We start from the raw sequence: 18126 nt of genomic DNA on the forward strand, positions 1-18126 counted from the left end.
GCCGGCGCGGGGCGGTGCAGGGGGCGGGCCCAGGCGCGGCGAGACGGCGCCATCTCAGCGCGCCCGGGGCGGGGGAGGCGGCTGGCATGGGGGCTCCGGCCTGGCGTTGGGCGCTGCGCGCCGCCCGCAGGAGCGGGAGGGCTCCAACGGCGCCGCGGCGCGGCCCGGGCTGCGGGCCCGCCGTTTGCGCCGCTCCGTTTGCCGACTCCGCGGTGAGTAAAGCGTGAGCTCTCCGCCGTGCGCCGGGTCCTCTCCGGGGCGGGGAGCGGAGCGGGACCGCCGTGCCCGCCGGCCGCGGAGGGTCGGACCCGGGGGAGCTGCCGGGGGTGGGAAGCAGGAGAGCCGCCGCGGCCTAGACCTGTGGGGGTGGCGGTTGCTCTGCGGTGTGAGGATGCGGTCGCCGCAGGGCGTTAGCGGCGCGGGCGGTCTGGGGCAGCGGCCGGACCGAGCAGAGGAGGGTGAGTCTGTGCCGGCTTTTTTGCCGGGACCTCGGTCAGCTCTGTGGAAGTAGCGAGCGGTCGCTCGCCGCCTGTGGTGGTGCAATTGGGCCACCAGGTAGTAAGTGGGACGCTGCCAGTAGAGGTGCAGGCTCTTGTCTGGCAGTCCCTCCGTCCTGCTGCGGGGGGCCCGCAGGGCGCAGAAAAGCCGTCCTGTGCCTCTTGTTCGGCAGTAACAGCAAAGCGGGGCTCGCTGCAGCGGCCCGGCACTTGCACCGCTGCCTCTGACAGGGCTCGGGGGCGGGCAGCCCGCTGGAAAGCGGCCGGTGCCTCCCCGGCGCCTCGGCACCCAGGGTTCCTCTTCCTTTGCTGTTAGCTGTACTTGGTGTGCTTGAAGCAACTGTAACGTAAAAGACCGCTAGGTCTAGCCTGTTTTTTAGAGCTTTTAACTTTTAAAGTGGTGTTTTGGTTTATTTTAACACAAGCCCTCATTCTTTTTTTCTTTTAAGTGTTAAGATCGATTGTATTTAATTGTCTGTCTAAACAAAATGCCCACGGGGGTTATTTTTAAGTAGGCCCCGTTCCTGCCAGCCTGGGAGGCAGGCTCCCTTTGGGAGAACCTGCGTGCAAAACGGTTTTTTGGACCAGTAGTGAAAATGCCTCGGCGCACAGGTGGGTTCTTCCCTGTCAGCTTGCGCTGCGAAAGCTGCAGGTTGGTGCATACGCGTTCCCTTGTTTTCTGTTTTTGTTAGTCCTCAAGCTCCAGGGATGAGGCTCTAATGGACAAACGCGCCCGGATCCTGTCACGCGGGCTGCCGAAACAGAAGCCCATAGAAGGAGTAAAGCAGGTGGTGGTCTTGGCTTCTGGAAAAGGGGGAGTTGGAAAATCAACAACAGCAGGTAAGATTTTTTTTTTTAATTGTTTACTTTGCACATTTTGTAATACTTTGTAAGGAATATTTGGGCCCTTGTTGTGTCATTACCTTGTAATTGAGTCCCACTAACACAGCCCTTCACCTCTGTCAAGTCCCATTGCAGCCATTGAGAATCTACATGGGTACAGAGGTCTCGGCTTTAAATGAGGTGCAAATTGAGCAGACAGCTTTGAAATAACATCTTCGTAATAGTGCAGTGCTGTCCTGGGACAGTCTGCTTTCTTAAGAGGCAGTGTAAGCTGAGGTGGAGGGGATCATGTGCCGGTGCAGTGATGCTGTTCCCCTTTCCCTAGCAGCGTAGGTGTGTCTGTACGGTGCTCCTCTCTGCTGTGTCGGCATAGTCATGTGCTCTGTAGGGGATGCAAATATTTAGAAGGTTTCAAAATCAGGTCTCTGTAATTTTCTCAAATACTTGTGTAGGCATTTAATAAACAAAAGATGAAACTGTAGTTATAAACCACACAAATTGATCAGAGCCTTGTGAAGCACCTTGAACTCTTCTCTCAGCCCCACTGTTACGTTTGAATTAATTTTTCTCTAACTCTGCAGTTCTTAGGTGATAGAACAAGGTAGTTGTCGTGGTTTAACCCCAGCCAGCAACTAAGCACCACACAGCCGCTCGCTCACTCCCCCCCCGGTAGGACGGGGGAGAGAATCGGAAGAGTAAAAGTGAGAAAACTCATGGGTTGAGATAAAGACAGTTTAATGGGTAAAGCAAAAGCTGTGTGCACAAGCAAAGCAAACCAAGGAATTCATTCACTACTTCCCATCGGCAGGCAGGTGTTCAGCCATCCTCAGGAAAGCAGGGCTCCATCACGCGTAACGGTTACTTGGGAAGGCAAACGCCATCACTCCAAACGTCCCCTCCCCTTCCTTCTTCTTCCCCCAGCTTATATACTGAGCATGATGTCATATGGTGTGGAATAGCCCTTCGGCCAGTCTGGGTCAGCTGTCCTAGCTATGCTCCCTCCCAGCTTCTTATGCACCTGGCAGAGCACAAGAAGCTGAAAAGTCCTTGACTAGTGTAAACTCTGCTCAGCAAGAACCAAAACATCAGTGCGTTATCAACATTATTCTCATCCTAAATCCAAAACACAGCGCTCTACCAGTTACTAAGAAGAAAACTAACTCTATCCCAGCTGAAACCAGGACAGTAGTACATGGGTTACCAGTACTGCAGAAATTTGCTTGAACTTAAACAAAAATGACACTGAACGTAAACCTCTTTACAAAGATCTCTGTAAAGTGTTAGAAATTTGTTTAAAAATCTTTTCCTTACCATCTAGATTAGGAAAAGAGTCATCCTTTAGTTGAATGTTGTCTGCTGTTCATCTCCATTTACCATGAATAACACATTGATGTAGCTCTTAAATTCTTATTTTGTGTTTTGTATTTCAGCCATGATTGAAAAAGACTGCTTGTCTAATAAATAATAGAGCAGACAAATGTGATATCCATAGTAAGAACAACTGTACTTAAAAGTATTTTTTTCTGTATATGGGATACACATATATACTATCCTATACATAGGATACACATTCCTGTACAAAGACATGCAAAACAAGAAACACTTGCATTTCTTAATGATGTACCTTTTGGTTGATGGTTATAATTCATAGGCTGGTTGTTTCAGGTTACTGAAAAATACCAAATATCTGTTTGTAAATCAACAGATTTACAGACTGAACATAATTTGAACAGTAAATTCAGAGTATCCTCCTCATGTCTGCAAACAAATGTGCTGATTTAAGTTCCGCTGACTGGCGTCTGTATGTAATTTGTACATATCTGTATGTAATTTGTACATAAAGTATGATACATGTATAAATAATACTTAAAGAGCTGGGAGTTCATACCCATGCATTTAAAAATAAAAAGATCAGGGCTCAACAAGCATTAAATAAGAGAGTTGAAATGTAAATGAACCATTCAGATGTTGCTGTATTGGACAGCCTTTTGTTAATGAATGTATTCATTTATAATATTGAGAAGAAAAAGGAATCTAGATTCTTGTTGATTAAAATGAGAATACATTTCATGGTTCAGATGAACAACTGAAGATCAGATAACTCATACAAACAAAAGTATTGCATGGCATCATTGCTGAATTATGTACTTAAAATTATGTTATTCATAATGGAGGTTTGTGGGGAACATGTTTGGTGACAACTCCGCTGACTCATTTTCAGAGCAGGAGTTGAAAAGGAAGGAGGGTGGTACACACCTCTAATCCCTAAAGCACCACAGAAAATATCATCAGTCTTTTACTGCCTGCATCTCTCTGAAGGACTGTCAAGGCTCTTCATATTCTTTCCCCCAGTGTGTTTACGTTTCAATTGCTCTGAATCTCCATTTCAGGACAGGTGGATATGCATTCTGGTAAAGTTTGTCAGGGCCGTTCCTTAACCTGTCTTTGTATTTCTGTTGAATTACTCTGTTTGTTGCGTATAGCTTTCATATGGTATTCTCTGTTGCTTCTAGCACTTTTTGGTCTTCTGAAATCAATGTAGTCAATTATTAGAAGAAGAAATTGTTATAGAAAAAATATTTTTCAATGCATGTTTAAATCCTTTGGTTGGTTTTTGTTGTTATTGTCTTTGCTTAGTGTAAGTGTTGGTTTGCTTGTTTCCTATGTTTCCTATCTCTTTCCTGTCAAGTTTCTGTCTTTTACCAGCATTCTGCTGTATTTACTCCATTTGGCCAAAGGTGCTTTTTTTGTTGTTGCTGTTGTTTGGTTTTGTTTTTTTTTTTTTTTGTCTCTTCTGTTACCTCTTTTGCATTACCTGAAGATGAGAGTACTGTAGAAAATTGATCCTTGTGTGAGAATAGTTCAAAGTGTGGTCTTGAAAGAAGAGGAGTTTCTAATTTATTGAAACTCTTATTGTTTTCAGCTGTGGAAGTGGAATAAAATTAATGACTGGTGTTCTTGCTCACATTTTGTTAATTCTTCAGTTTGAGGAAAATAAAACTACTGATACTACCAACTACCTTGGCTTTCAGACATTTTTAGCAAAGACTAATAGGCTGAGTTTTTTCATTATTGTTCAGGAGGGCAGATAAAGTCAACACATGGTCAAATGTATCTGAGTCATATTAACTGTGTTTTAATTTTTTTTTCCTCTTGCATGCTTTTATTCTGCATGTAGAATGTACTATTATTGAAACTCACCCTTTCAAGGTGGGGGCCAAAATCCATCTATTCACCTGACCAATGCAGACACAGGCCTGGGCTTTGGCAAAGGTGATAATAGTATTTGTTCACGGTTCTTTTCCAGGATCAATGTCATGTTTTTTGATTCTGGGCCTTCTCTACATGTTAAAATATTCTAATAGTCATAAACTGGTTATTCTATTTCTAAATGCCACTTACATTGAGATATAAGTATTGAAAATTATCTTTCAGGGAGAGTTCATCTTAGTTATCTAGAGGTATTTTATTGATGATGTAGATTAACCATTTCACAGATGTAGATACACTCAGCTGGCTCTGTACATGTCTGATTTTGGGCCAGGAAGTTTGATTTGTGTTTTTAGCTCAATGTTCTGAGAATTCAACTGTGCTATTCCTAGACAGTTTAGATTTGGAAGTTACAAACTCCAGACTAATAAACCTTCTCAGACTTGTACTGAATTCAAGAAGACTAACTCTGATCTCCCTGTGCATCAGTCGATACTGGTCGGCTGGTTTAGCATGGGCGGAGATACCATAGTGGCTTTTCTTGGAGCCTGCTGTGAAGTTTTAAAAAATAATTAAAAAAAAAAATTGTATTGAATTTCTGGAATGTATCTGCCCTGCTCTCCTGCGCTCTTGGTTATGGGAACTTACTAGTTAGGGCCAACATGAATGTTTAGGGTCAGGTTAGGTCCTATGCTGCATCTCTATTCCCTCTTGGAACTGACGGTAATACAAAGACAACAGAATGCAAGAATCAGCTGGGATTCAACAGAGAACATGAGGTGTCCAGCTAGATATCCAGCTAAAAACCTCAGGTTTTCCTACTATATTATTCCCACTGTATCCCTTTTTTCCCCTTCAATAGTCAAATATCCTTTATTGAAGAAGCATTGTGGATCATACTTTAATTTTCACACAGGATAATTATATAGGAAGAAGATAGATGTATAAAGTGGTTTTGAGACAGTACAGTGGGGAGTAACTTGCTGCTTCCTTTGTGCCTCTTCAGACATGAGCTGCAGTTGATTTTATTTTTTTTTCTTTTTTATTTATCATTGGTTTGCTTGTTTTTTCCCCTTATCTGTGATTTGTAGATTGGTTTCCAAGTTTCAGACGATAAATTTTCCTCTGATTGATTCAGGGAACAGTTAATCAAGCATCTGTTTAAACAGCAAACTGAAGAATAAAATCTATATGCTTTATCAGCTTAGGAGTAAACAGAGGCTGTGTGCTTCTTAGGGAGAGCTGTACCATTTTCCTAGTTAACCTCCTCACTGTTTTCTTTAAAGGAACTTATCTTTCTTAATACCAAATTCTTTAAGCTGGGAATCTGGCTCCCCAGCTTGTTCTCATACCTTCATATTCTTCCAGTAGAAAAGGTTGACCACAGCTTGTCTTTCTTAAAAGGCTTTATGGACTGTCAAACAACAATGTGCAAAGAAAGAAAAAAGATGTTAACCAAGAAAGAGTTCTCTGTGTGTGTTGGGGTTTTTTTGTGGGATTTTTGTTGGTTTTTTTGGTTTTGTTTTTTTTTTTTTCCCTTTTAAAACATGTTACTTCTTGGATCATAACAATTACTATTTGGTTATACTGAAGCTTCTAGGAGATCTTCCAACATAATTGAAGCTGGTGAGCCATTAAAAGATACCATTTCTTGCATGTGCTTTTTAGTTATGGGAGTTAAGTATTGATGGAAGTGTGAACGCTGTAAACAAAGTCACAGTCTTTTTAATTGCTTCATCCTGGTTTTCTGTTTCTTTAGTTGTTACAGATGCTTTCAGGGTAGATGAGACTTTGTTTTCTGACATAAAAATCAAGTGAAAAGCATGCATTACTGTTTCTTCCAGCAAATATCAATGTTTAATATATCACAAGAAATCAAAAAAAGGGGTATGATCATTTTTCTGGTCACTGTACTTAAATGGTTTAGGTCAATACTTAATCTCTAGTTTTCAGAAAGTTCACTAGAGACTGTGGTGAAAGTTACCTATGGTAGGGTTATTTTAGTTTTATAGTACAGTGTCCACTTTTCAAAAGTTAAGTGGGTACCTGAAATTTTTTTTCTTAACATTTTCCTTTGGCAAAAAAGTGAGATTGTATTTTTGTTTTGCAGTGTCCTCTAGAAACTTAAGAGTTTGCAAGTTTTTGCAGATTAGCTTGAGTTTGTTAGGCTGTTAGCAAACATGGACTGAAACGTGGGTGCTGCTGCCAGTTAAACTAATAATGTTGTAGGGGTGCAAGAAGCTAAGAATCAAGATGATGAATGCAATTATTAAGTATGATGTATTTCTATTATATTGTCTCTTGTTATAAATAACAACATTCTCAATATTTAGGAATTAAGTTTTCTTGCACTTAATCTTTTTCTTTTTTTTTTTTCCTTCCTCTTTCTTGCAGTAAATATAGCCCTCGCCCTAGCAGCAAATGATTCGGTAGGTGAACATCTAATTATCAGCCTTAATGTGAAAGAAGTGTGTGAGTCATAAATAAAATGGTTACTGCTGGGGGCAGTCACATACATTAAATCTAAGTATTTACTCTGACAGTTAATTTCTTTATTTGTTTTTCATGGACTTCTGAGTTTATATTAATTTGTTTATATTTTGTCAGTACCATGAATGACTTATTAGCTCTCGCGCTTCATCTGGGTTTGGCAGTGTCCTTTCCCTTGTGTATCTATGGGTTCAACTGCAATTCTGCAAGGATGTGTAGACATAGTAGAGGATGTTTGTGCAGTTTGGAGACACGTAATAAATAATTAAATTCTATCACTTCAGAGCACTGACTTGGAAAAAATATGAGTACGAGCTGGATGGTGTCCAAAATGTTTTTTTATAGCTCTAAAGATTTACTTTTTCTGGAGAAATCAATGTGTAAAAATACTTTATATATAAACAGCTGAGGAAAAAAAGGAGCTATGTATCTTCCCTAAAGCTTGGAAATACATTTTTTGAGTGACAAAATATCATTGCCCAGTTTGGTATTGCTCAAACTATTACTTGGACTATAAATAGACAGTGGGAACCATTCAAGTGTGAAAACAGCAGATCTTCCTTATGTCCACCTGCTGCTATAAACTGGGAGTACTTCCATTGTGCACATTTATTGCTACAGAGGTAAACTCAGAAGCAAGCTTCACTTCCTGTGTAAGGGCGTATAATGCAGGCTTTGTACTCATAAAGCATTAATTAAAACCAAAGTATCCTCAAGTACTTCAATCTGGTAAAGGTAGCATCTTTTTCTTGTTGTAAAAGATGAGTAAAAGGAAACAACAGATAGAAGGAGTGAGGTTCACATGCAATCTACACGCTTCCTGGAGGAATTTTGTAAAAGATTAAAAAAATTTCCATAAACTCAGTCATACTTGATAAGAAGAGGGTGTTTAAAGCTGTTATATGAAATATGTACTGTTTGTAATGGCATCTGATCTTGATATTTCACAGTTGTTAATTCTGTGTTTTAAATAGGCTGCTGGAGTAATTCGATTTCAGAGAAAAATCTGTCATCTTGAAAAGAAAACTGCTTGAATGGTTCTTTCTAATTAACTTTAAAACATGGCATTTGATGTAATACTTCTACAAAACGAATGTGATCCTGCAATGTGATCTGTGTAGTGTCGTGGTCATTGAGTAGCTCCATGGAAACCACGTCAACTAATTGCACATAACTTTCTGTACCAGCTTAAGTGTTTTTAGGATTGTGCTTGATACTTTTCAAACATGCAGTTTTGTGCATTGTTTAAATTTATATTTAGATAAAGAATCTCTTAGTAATTCTGACATACGCAAGTTGTGGGATTATACCCTTTCGTTAGGAGTTAAACATCTGGCTTTAAACCTAATGATGTGATGCGCCACTTCAGTAGCCCATTAAAACACTTGTAAAGCGCACAAATAAGAGAGACCATAGTCTAGAATGATTGAAGATGATGTTGCTGGAGTTATTTGGAAAATCAGGGACTGAGAAATAATTTTAAATGAAATTGAGCCAAGAAAGTTAAGTAAACATAGAATGCGCTAGTCATTCACGATGTTACGATTATGTGGTGGTGTAAAATTGGAGGCCAGCATCCTGGTGGATGTTAATCAATGAAGAGCAGCTGAAATGGATGAAATAGCTGTGATTTGCATGAACTGATGGTCACAATTTAACAAGCTGCTGCCATGGTGAAATTGTGCATTGATGTAGTTACAGGTTAGAAAATATGAAATTAAGGTGGATTGAAGAAACTCAACTCTATCTTGTTTGTTCATGCTTTAATTTTTTTTTTTTTTAAGAAAATGATGACATGCATCATGTTTATGTTTAAACTTTGGGCTTGAATTTGCTTGTGTGTTCATTTGTGTACTCCCATTGATTTCAGTTTACTAGGTTTGCGAGTCTGGTTATGAAATGAATATCTCTGGGGCCTTGATCCAGGCTGGGATTGTCCAGTGCTATGAATTGTAGGGATCATTGCAATGTTCAATTTTGTTACGGTGAAATAAATAAGGAGGTTGTTTTCCAGAGTCCATTGGTGCCTCCTGCTGAAGTTCACAATGCATTTCTTTGACCTCAGATATGCAGCAATGGACCTCTTCATTTTACATTTAGTAACTACTGATTGTGCATTGCCTTCCCATGGTTTCCTTTGCCTTCATTGCTATCGTAAGTTCATCTCTTTCTGAGGAAGCAGTAATGACTCTGTTAGTAGATCAGAGCTTCAGCAGCCTCCTGCAACTTCATTACAGTCCTTATGTCTCTTATAAGCAAAATACAGATTTGTAGAAACTGGTGCTTGAACTTGATGCACTGTTTAAAGGAAGAAAGAAAGGACTTGTGGAGAAAGATAGGTCACCGTGACAATAAAGGTCTGTGCTTCCTCCATTGGATACAGGCTGTTTCTGTTACAAGTTCCATGTTTATAACTAGATTTTCAAAGCAAGTAGTATATTGGGGCTAAATGACTTTAAAAATAATGTTGTCTTCTGATCTTTCAAGAGTTCTTTTTCTAAGATTTCTACAGGTCACAGACTACTGAGACCAACTGTTTTCTGGTGAGGGAGATCTGTGGAAGATGCTTTCAGAGGAGATTGGATTAGAGTAGATTCTTGCTGCTTTCAGTAACAGCTGTGACATCTTACTGTTGTTCGATAGTGTCATAAGCTGGAAGAAGATTAACAGCCAAAGCATAAAGGAATTTTTTGTCCTTTTGATAAAAGAAAGCTTCCTTCCATCTTCTCTTAAAAGTCTGCTTTTTATAGTTAAAAAACAAAACCCCACTGTTTCTATAGCTAGATGCTACTTTTTTTTTTTTTAATATGGAAGCTTTTTCAGTTATAGTGATGGTCTGAAGTATTAAGGCATCGACAGAGCCTTGGACATTGTTATGGGCGCACAGTGGTGTTGGCAGAGCTGGGATTAGAATTCAGGAGTTCAAGCCTTGCACGCTGGTGCTCAGTCTGTTTGGCATATTTTTACCTCATGGTTACAGAGTAAATAATTCAAGACGGGATTTCATTTAGATGCCTAGATACCACGTCCAAGACAAAGTAGGTTTTTTTGGGAGTTTTGTTTTGGGTTTTTTGATGCAAAGCCAGGGAAACAAGCAGGGCAGCCTCTTATCCCTCTCTGGAATATTAGGGTTTTGGTACCCTGGGTTACCTGCTGTAGATGGGATAGTTAAGAGTTTTATAGGCTCTTGTGCCTGTACCAAGACCTATAAATCTATACCGTGTTCTTTTTGTGTTAAGAAATAACTTAAAGTTTTACCCTTGTGTCCTATTTTTAATTGTTTGCTGAGTTTGACAGCTGATTCTTTTCGTTCTTTTGATGTACCAGCAGTCAGCTGTGCTCCCCTAGGAGCACTTGGGAAGAATTTTGGGGTTTCATGCCAGGACGATTCATATTCAGACTAGAATGACTATTTATGAAAGCTGCCTGGCCAGAGACGATTTATTATAGTAGAAACAAGTTGAATTAATAGATGGCAGCAATAATAGGATAGAGATTGCTTGTTTATGAACAGAGTATTTTAGTGAGCAAACACCAGCTGTGCCTGACTAAGGATGGCACAAATCCAGTTGGGAGGCTGCATGCTTGTGCTGTCACTATGAAGCAAGCTCCCCAGTCAGATTTCCTTTGACTCTCCTTTTCTTTCCAGGAAGATTTACATTTTTCACTATAGGATGAAGTGGTTTTTGTGTTGTGAAGGACAGAGGAGCAAGAAGTACAACCATATGGAACAAATAAGCATGTAAGCATAAGCAAGTGGCTTCTGCCCGCAGCAGCGGGGGCACGTGATTAAAGGCATCAGTTTTAACTATTCTAGCCTAACTCTGTGTCCGGGGATTACTGGGTCAAGCAGACCAGGACCAAAATTTGAAATACATCCAGGATGATTTTTATCTTAGGGAGTGGCCTTTGTTTTCCCAAGCAAACCCACTGGTTGCTGAGCAACGTAGTATTTTAAATATAAGGCCGTCAGTGTTTCTGTAGGGAGGGAGGCGGCCGGCCGGCAGAGGGAGCGCCGGGGGCCGAGCAGGGCGCTTCTCCCCCGCCGGGTTGCCTTTAACCGCGGGCAGGAAAAGGCCAAACGCATCGTCTTGTAATGTGAGTAAAGCTGGGGAAAGGTGGTGATTAGTTCAGTGAAAAACACGTATTCAGACAATATCACAGTCAAAATGTCACAACGCAGATTTTTTTTGTTTTGTTTTGTTTTAAAAGCAGAAAAGTTCTGTGGATATCTGCCTATTACACGCATACGTGAGTAAGAGGTTTCTCACAAATATATAGTAAGTTATAGCATAGAAATTATGTAGTTATGAGCAGAGTCTTCATGTGAATTCACTATTGTGATCATAAAATTAGTTTTAATTATTTCAAAATGTGTATTTAATCAAAAAACACACATTAATTTTTAATCAAAAACACACATTAATTTCAAAACTACTCAAAATCCACCCAGCCTATTTTCTTTACATTCCAGCTTTTTTTCAAATATTTGGCTCCTGTAATTGAACTATTTGTCTACAGGATATCTATTAATGCAGCAGTCAAATATTAACTTCACAATGTATATACATTTCTCTCTGGTAAGGAAAAAGTTCCATGTGGGGACAACAAACAAATCTAGAAGAATTTAGACAATAATGGGGTCCTTCACTTAATAATTACCGTGTGAAGGCAAGTTGTGACCTGTTTCATCACCCTCCTATGCAGCTTTCCTAATTATTAGGGTTTGATTTCTAGGCATCTTTACCTTTGCTGCTTAGAGAATCAGAAGCCTTTAACTGCTATAGATAAGGTGTTCATGCTTGTTTCTTAATGCTAAGACGTGTCAATAAAGCTGGAGATGCCAGTTAGAATTGATTGGGGTTATCTTGCAATGACAGCTTGGCTTCTAGATCAGCTAAGAAAATGACAGAATAAAGCAATCTTATTGTTTTTCAAGTAAAAAATGAGTGAAATTAAAAATATTTTTAAACATAGGCCACTTAAAATGTTTTATTTTAATCAAATGACTATATGCTTAATTTGAGGAAAATAAAATTTTTACTTTTTTTTTGTTTAAGTATTGCATGTAGGCTTAATTACCTGCATCCTGAATCTTCAAGTCATTGAAAGCCTAGAGCAGATGCAGAGAGACTGACGTGAAAGATGGAGCATGTTTATAATAATTTGGCATGCTCTGAAAGCAGAGAGGCATCTTGTAGAGATGTAGTAATGTTTGGGATTCTGGATTTTGGTAATTTATTTTTAAAATGATGCTGTATTGAAGTTTTTTTTCAGTAGGATACATAAGGTCCAAGAAGGCCAAACAAGGCTGAATTACTGGTATCTGATTATTTAGAAATCTGACTGGGAGCTACTGCAGACTGTTGTGGAAAAAAGTGCCAGAGAAATCCTGTAGCTGACATAAAATTAGAAGATCTTCGTATGAAGAAAAAGGGCTTTTAAACCAGTAGAAGAGTGAGTTTTTAAAACAAGTCTGCATTTCTAGGATAGAGAGTGAGAAAACTGCAGTGCTACTATTTTGGCTTTAATCCAATTTACAGCTAGGCGCTTAAATAGTGTGCAGCTGAAAGAGTTAGAGAATTAGGGATTAAAAGATGGCTATTCAGTGTGTCAGTATGTCAAACGAGGAATCCAGAGCCTGTCCTGATTTTAAGTTCCCTTTTGTCCTATGTGTTGCTGCTTGCAGTTTGGGATTAACTGTAAGTCTATAATGACATTAAAAGGGTAAACTGCGAGTCCTGGTGGTGGATTAAGAGCTTTAAAAATAACTGGCACCTTCATTAAGTAAAGCTGGAATCTCTGTCTTTGGAAAGGGCTGCAGCTGCTGAATATTGGGAGCGCTTCTAATGTAGGGGATCCTTCACTGTATAGAACAATGACAGCTCATTAACCTGTGCCTCTATCCCTCCCAGGCTGAACACCATGGCTGGTCATGGCTTGGATAAGTGCACTCTGCGCTGGGTTAAAAACTGGCTGGACGGCCGAGCCCAGAGAGCGGTGGTGAATGGAGTCAAATCCAGTTGGCGGCCGGTCACAAGTGGTGTTCCCCAGGGCTCAGTGTTGGGGCTGGTCCTGTTCAATATCTTCATTGATGATCTGGATGAGGGGATTGAGTGCACCCTCAGTAAGTTTGCAGATGACACCAAGCTGCGGGGAAGTGTCGATCTGCTGGAGGGCAGGAAGGCCCTACAAAGGGACCTGGACAGGCTGGATCATTGGGCCAGGGCCAACTGTATGAGACTCAACAAGGCTAAGTGCCGGGTCCTGCACTTGGGTCACAACAACTCCATGCAACGCTGCGGGCTTGGGGAGGAGCGGCTGGAGAGCTGCCTGGCGGAAAAGGACCTGGGGGTGTTGGTTGACAGCCGCCTGAACACGAGCCAGCAGTGTGCTCAGGTGGCCAAGAGGGCCAATGGCATCCTGGACTGTATCAGGAATAGTGTGGCCAGCAGGACCAGGGAGGTGATAGTGCCCCTGTACTCGGCACTGGTGAGGCCGCACCTCGAGTACTGTGTTCAGTTTTGGGCCCCTCACTACAAGAAGGACATCGAGGTGCTGGAGCGTGTCCAGAGAATGGCAACAAAGTTGGTGAAGGGTCTAGAGCACAAGTCTTATGAGGAGTGGCTGAGGGAGCTGGGGTTGTTTAGCCTGGAGAAGAGGAGGCTGAGGGGAGACCTTTATCGCTGTCTACAACTACCTGAAAGGAGGTTGTAGTGAGGTGGGGGTCGGTCTCTTCTCCCTAGTAATGAGTGATAGAACAAGAGGAAACGGCCTCAAGCTGCGCCAGGGGAGGTTTAGGTTAGACATTAGGAAAAACTTCTTCACTGAGAGGGTGGTCAAACATTGGACCAGGCTGCCCAGGGAAGTGGTTGAGTCTCCCCGTCCCTGGAAGTATTTAAAAGATGGGTAGACGTGGTGCTTGAGGACATGGTTTAGTGGTGGACTTGGCAGATAGGGTAACGGCTGGACTTGATGATCTTAAAGGTCTTTTCCAACCTTAACGATTCCATGATTCTATGAATTCTGCTGGTCTGCAGAGTTTACTTCAAAGTAGAATATCATCCATTAACGTCCAGTGGGGATACATACGCCCTACCAAGTATTGAAAAAAGTCTCAGAAAAGATGAGCAAAAATGAAATTAATGCTGTCAAAGAGTCTCTGGATGTTTAGCAGTAACATAGGCTATGTTGATTAACAGCTATTTATAGCAGCTTTTTGTGAGCTGATTTTTTTCTTTTTTTCTTCTTTCTGTTGGCATGAAGTCTTTTATCATCAGGCTTGTTCCTCAGTAAAGCATTTGGCAACTTGGAAGAAATCAGTGAACATCACCAGATTCTCCACTGAACACAGAAGTATGTGTGGAGGGGTCCTCTGAGGTATATGAATGGAACTGGAACATTTCAACCAAATGGAATTTCAACATTTGGTTGAAATATCTGTTACTGGAAAATGTAATTGATTATCATAGTTAATATTACCTGAAAGACAAAAAAGGGAACGTACATAAAGAAAGTGTATCGGAGAGACTAAGCAGCTCTTAAGCAACTACTAAAATAATTAACAGGAGGAAAGATATGGATCGCTTTGTCATTAACATGGGCCTATGTCATCTGTACAAGGACCATGTATAGTAAAACTCACCTGACTAAAAGAAAAAGCATAATAACAATTGAATAATTTTGAATGTGCATAAGAAAAAGCAAAGGAAGCAAAATTTACTGGATTTTTACAAGACCTCTCTCTGCCAGTGTATAGAGGGACTATGCCTAATATGACCTTCAACAACTTTATTTTAATTTTTCCCCCCAAAAGGATTTATTATAACTAAGTTCAGAGCTTGACAATCATTAATTCAGAATACAGCTATCTTGCAAATCTCTGTTGCTCACAAGGCAGTGGCCGAGTTCAAAGGCTAAACCAAACTTTAATTACATTGAGAATCTTGCCAGGAAAGTTAAAGGAAAGGATCTTTTTAGTGAGGTTATCTATGCCTCTAATTTGTACACTGCACAAAATGAAGCCATAGTATTCTCATGTTTCAGGGCTATATGCAAGAATATCTTCTTTATCGATGTAGCATCTGGTTTTCTTGTAAATACTGTAAATCTTGTAAAGTTTCTAAATTGGAATGAAAACTTTACTGTGTGTGTACTGAGGTAAGAGATGCAGTGATTGTATAGATGTACCTTATGCTGAATATTTGTCAGAAATCTTTAGACAGGTCTAGTTGGGCAAATTAATATCTTGTTGAGAAGATTAACAGTAGTGAAGTAAAAAGGATGATGTAGTCAATGATGTAAAAGCAGTAGATGAAGAGGAGTTATAGTTCTTTACCACAGTCCTTTATCCTGTAATTTTTTTTTTTTTTGTGGTCTTGAGCTCACCAATGATCGGATGAGACCATGACAGCTGGCACCAGTACTGCATAAAGAGCAAATCCTAGCAGTAGTTAGCCTATGCTAGAGAACATTTAGCGAGAGAGGGGAGGAGACCTTAAAAGCATTGATAAGAAGGTAAATATTAACATCTGTGAGTGATTAAGTATACTTTTTGCTGAATAGACCAAGAGAGTACTTTTGTGTTTTCGTGTGCCAACAATATATTTATTTCTAATCTTGTGTTCTCTCTGCGTGATGCAATATTGATAAGGATCTTACTGAAGAGGTTGTTAATTCTGCATGTGTTACTTTAGTATATTTTTTCAAAGTAGCTTGCCATATGTGCAGTGATGTGGAAATAAATCATTAAATCCTATGGGAATGGTTACATTGTCAGTTATATCTTCAGAGTTTAGCTGTTCAGAACTTGCAGTTAGGCAACAAAAAAATACAGGTCTCTAGAAAGTATTTTCCAAGCGTAGTAAACTTGAAGATTGATTCAAACTTTCACATCTGGGCAGGTGGAAGGAAAAGGACAAATGTTAACTTGAGAACAGCTGTTTTGAACTTGGTTGTTGCTATGTCAGCTGGAGAGACAGAATGCTATTTGTTAATAGCACAGGATAGAAATATTTTCATAAGGCGAAAATGCAGCCATAAGAAGATGGTGGAGTTGTATTACCTGAATCCTTTTCCTGGAGAGTGCCGAGGGTGGCTGAAGCAGTGCTTCAGTATGTGCTGTGCTCTGAAAAACACTTGGAAGCAGGGGGACTTCGACATGCTTGGGTGTGCTTTGACTGCTGCATTTCTGTCTGCATAACCCTAATGCTACTTAAGAAAAAAAAAAATAATTCAGCATCGGTATGAAATGTATATACATATGAAAATAATGTCAGAGGACATTAGAGGAATCATAGAGTTTTTTTATTTTCCTGTGTTTTTTAGGTTGTCTTCTTGGCCCTGCTTGTGATCCTCTGTAATATGTTCCTTCTGCCCAGATGTTCTTTTTTGCCTTGTCTGATGTTAGGCATGTTTTTTAGGATTTGTTTTATTACAGCAGTACTTTGAAAGATGTGCTGATTTATATGAGGTGTGGGTTATATGGGTGAAAACACAATTTATTAAAATTAATTTTTTTTTTGTTATTTTAACTCATGCATCTGGATTAAACTTCACTCAGTGTGAGAAGTATCTGGTGTTGGTAATTCTAATTAACAGTTTCATGTCGTAGCATCCAGATGTATACAAATTATTTTGTCTCTTGGGGATTTAAAACATTGTAAATTCTGGAAGAGATGATCTCTGTGCTGTGCCTGTCTTAAAAGATTCCTTGGTAGATGCCATAATGCTTTTCCATGATCATTAAACCTTGAGTAAAGGGTTATTATTAGTATTCTAGGGATGCTTACGTCCTGCAAATGCAGGGTTAGTTAGGAGAAACAAAACTCAAAACCTTAGCTTATTGGGCCAATGCTTTCTGTATAAGCTGCTACTTCTAGGCACACTTCTAGCGTGAATTCTTTTTACCTAACATTGAATTGCTTGGTGAAGAAAAAAAACCTGCCTTAGGCTGTCTTTAGTGAGGTTCTGCCAGTGATTTAAAGATTTTCCGAAAGACCTTTCTCTTATAATCCTGTAGAAAGCACCATGCCTACAGGAACACTTGTGCTGTCATTAACAAGAGTTGTAGAAACTGGAGAATCTGTTAATTATTTTTCTGTTTGAAGACAACTGTTTTATTGAACCATATCCTCGAACAAAAGCAGTGCATCTCGGAAACAGGCATTTTTCTTACTTTTGAGGAAGTGTGTAAACTTTTTTGAGAAACTGCCAGGTTTATTGTATTAGCTTGAAACAAAGATCAGCTGTGTAATTTGGAGTAGTAACTGAATTTGCAAAGTCCTCCTAGATAATTGAGGGATATTTTTCTCCAGTGTGCATGTATTTGTTCTTCGTTTCAGAAAATTTGGTACACTCGTAGATACACTCCTGCTGACTCCTAGGAATAAGTGGCCTGTGGTGGTGGAGATGTGACTATGCCCAGGATTTCATGAAGTCAAATCTAATTAATTTAGATAATCCTGAATCTTCAGTCCCTTTAGGCTGAAAACAAAACTGTAGTGAGTTGTAAGATCATTGTAGTTAGTCAGTGGATAGTCACGATCCTTGTTGGGGGGAGAACCCTCAAAAAGTTGAGGGAAAGGATGTCAGTTGGGTTTAAAATGCTATGTAGGTTTTTCTGCAAATATTTACTTTCATTTGAGAAGTAATTAGGTGGCACAGCCCTTAGATGATGTTTTGATGGGTTCGATTAGCTGCTGACACAGATAAAGGGACTGAGTCATGAATCTTTCTAATCCGTTAAAATATGCATTTTGTACAAGAGCAAAGAAGCTCTAATAATGTTGTTGATGTCTTTGAAATCTAACATAAAAACGTGTCTTTTCAATCTTTTTGAAATTGCAGCTTTCATACAGTAGGCAAGAAGTAGAATAATTTGTCAGGATAACTCCTGAACTTTTTTGTAATAGCTTTCACAAGATGTTATAAAGAAACCAATATTAAAATATCTAGATGAAATAATCCATGTAATTAATGGTAATTAATGCTTCGGTAATTAATGGTAATTAATGCTTTGCTCTGTTTAATAAAAAAGTATATTGAATAACTGAGCCCTAATTTGGTTGATTTTTGTAGTAAAACG

The 18126-nt window shown here is 39.8% G+C and overlaps 1 protein-coding gene across 2 annotated transcripts in view; it reads left to right on the plus strand.

The window, feature by feature from the left end:
- Positions 1–45: 45 nt before the first annotated feature.
- Positions 46–18126, plus strand: part of NUBPL (NUBP iron-sulfur cluster assembly factor, mitochondrial) — an 88943-nt gene continuing 70862 nt past the window's right edge. For both annotated transcript variants that reach the window (XM_087747140.1, XM_087747141.1), the window contains exons 1-3: positions 46–212; positions 1190–1337; positions 6945–6979. In XM_087747140.1, the coding sequence (XP_087603266.1) occupies positions 87–212; positions 1190–1337; positions 6945–6979 (309 nt within the window). In that variant the 5' untranslated portion in view covers positions 46–86. The remainder of the gene's footprint in view (positions 213–1189; positions 1338–6944; positions 6980–18126) is intronic.

Source organism: Nipponia nippon, unplaced genomic scaffold (assembly GCF_047370975.1).
Source record: "Nipponia nippon isolate SJK-2023a ecotype South Korea unplaced genomic scaffold, ASM4737097v1 scaffold_11, whole genome shotgun sequence".
NCBI classification, from domain to species: Eukaryota; Metazoa; Chordata; class Aves; order Pelecaniformes; family Threskiornithidae; genus Nipponia; species Nipponia nippon.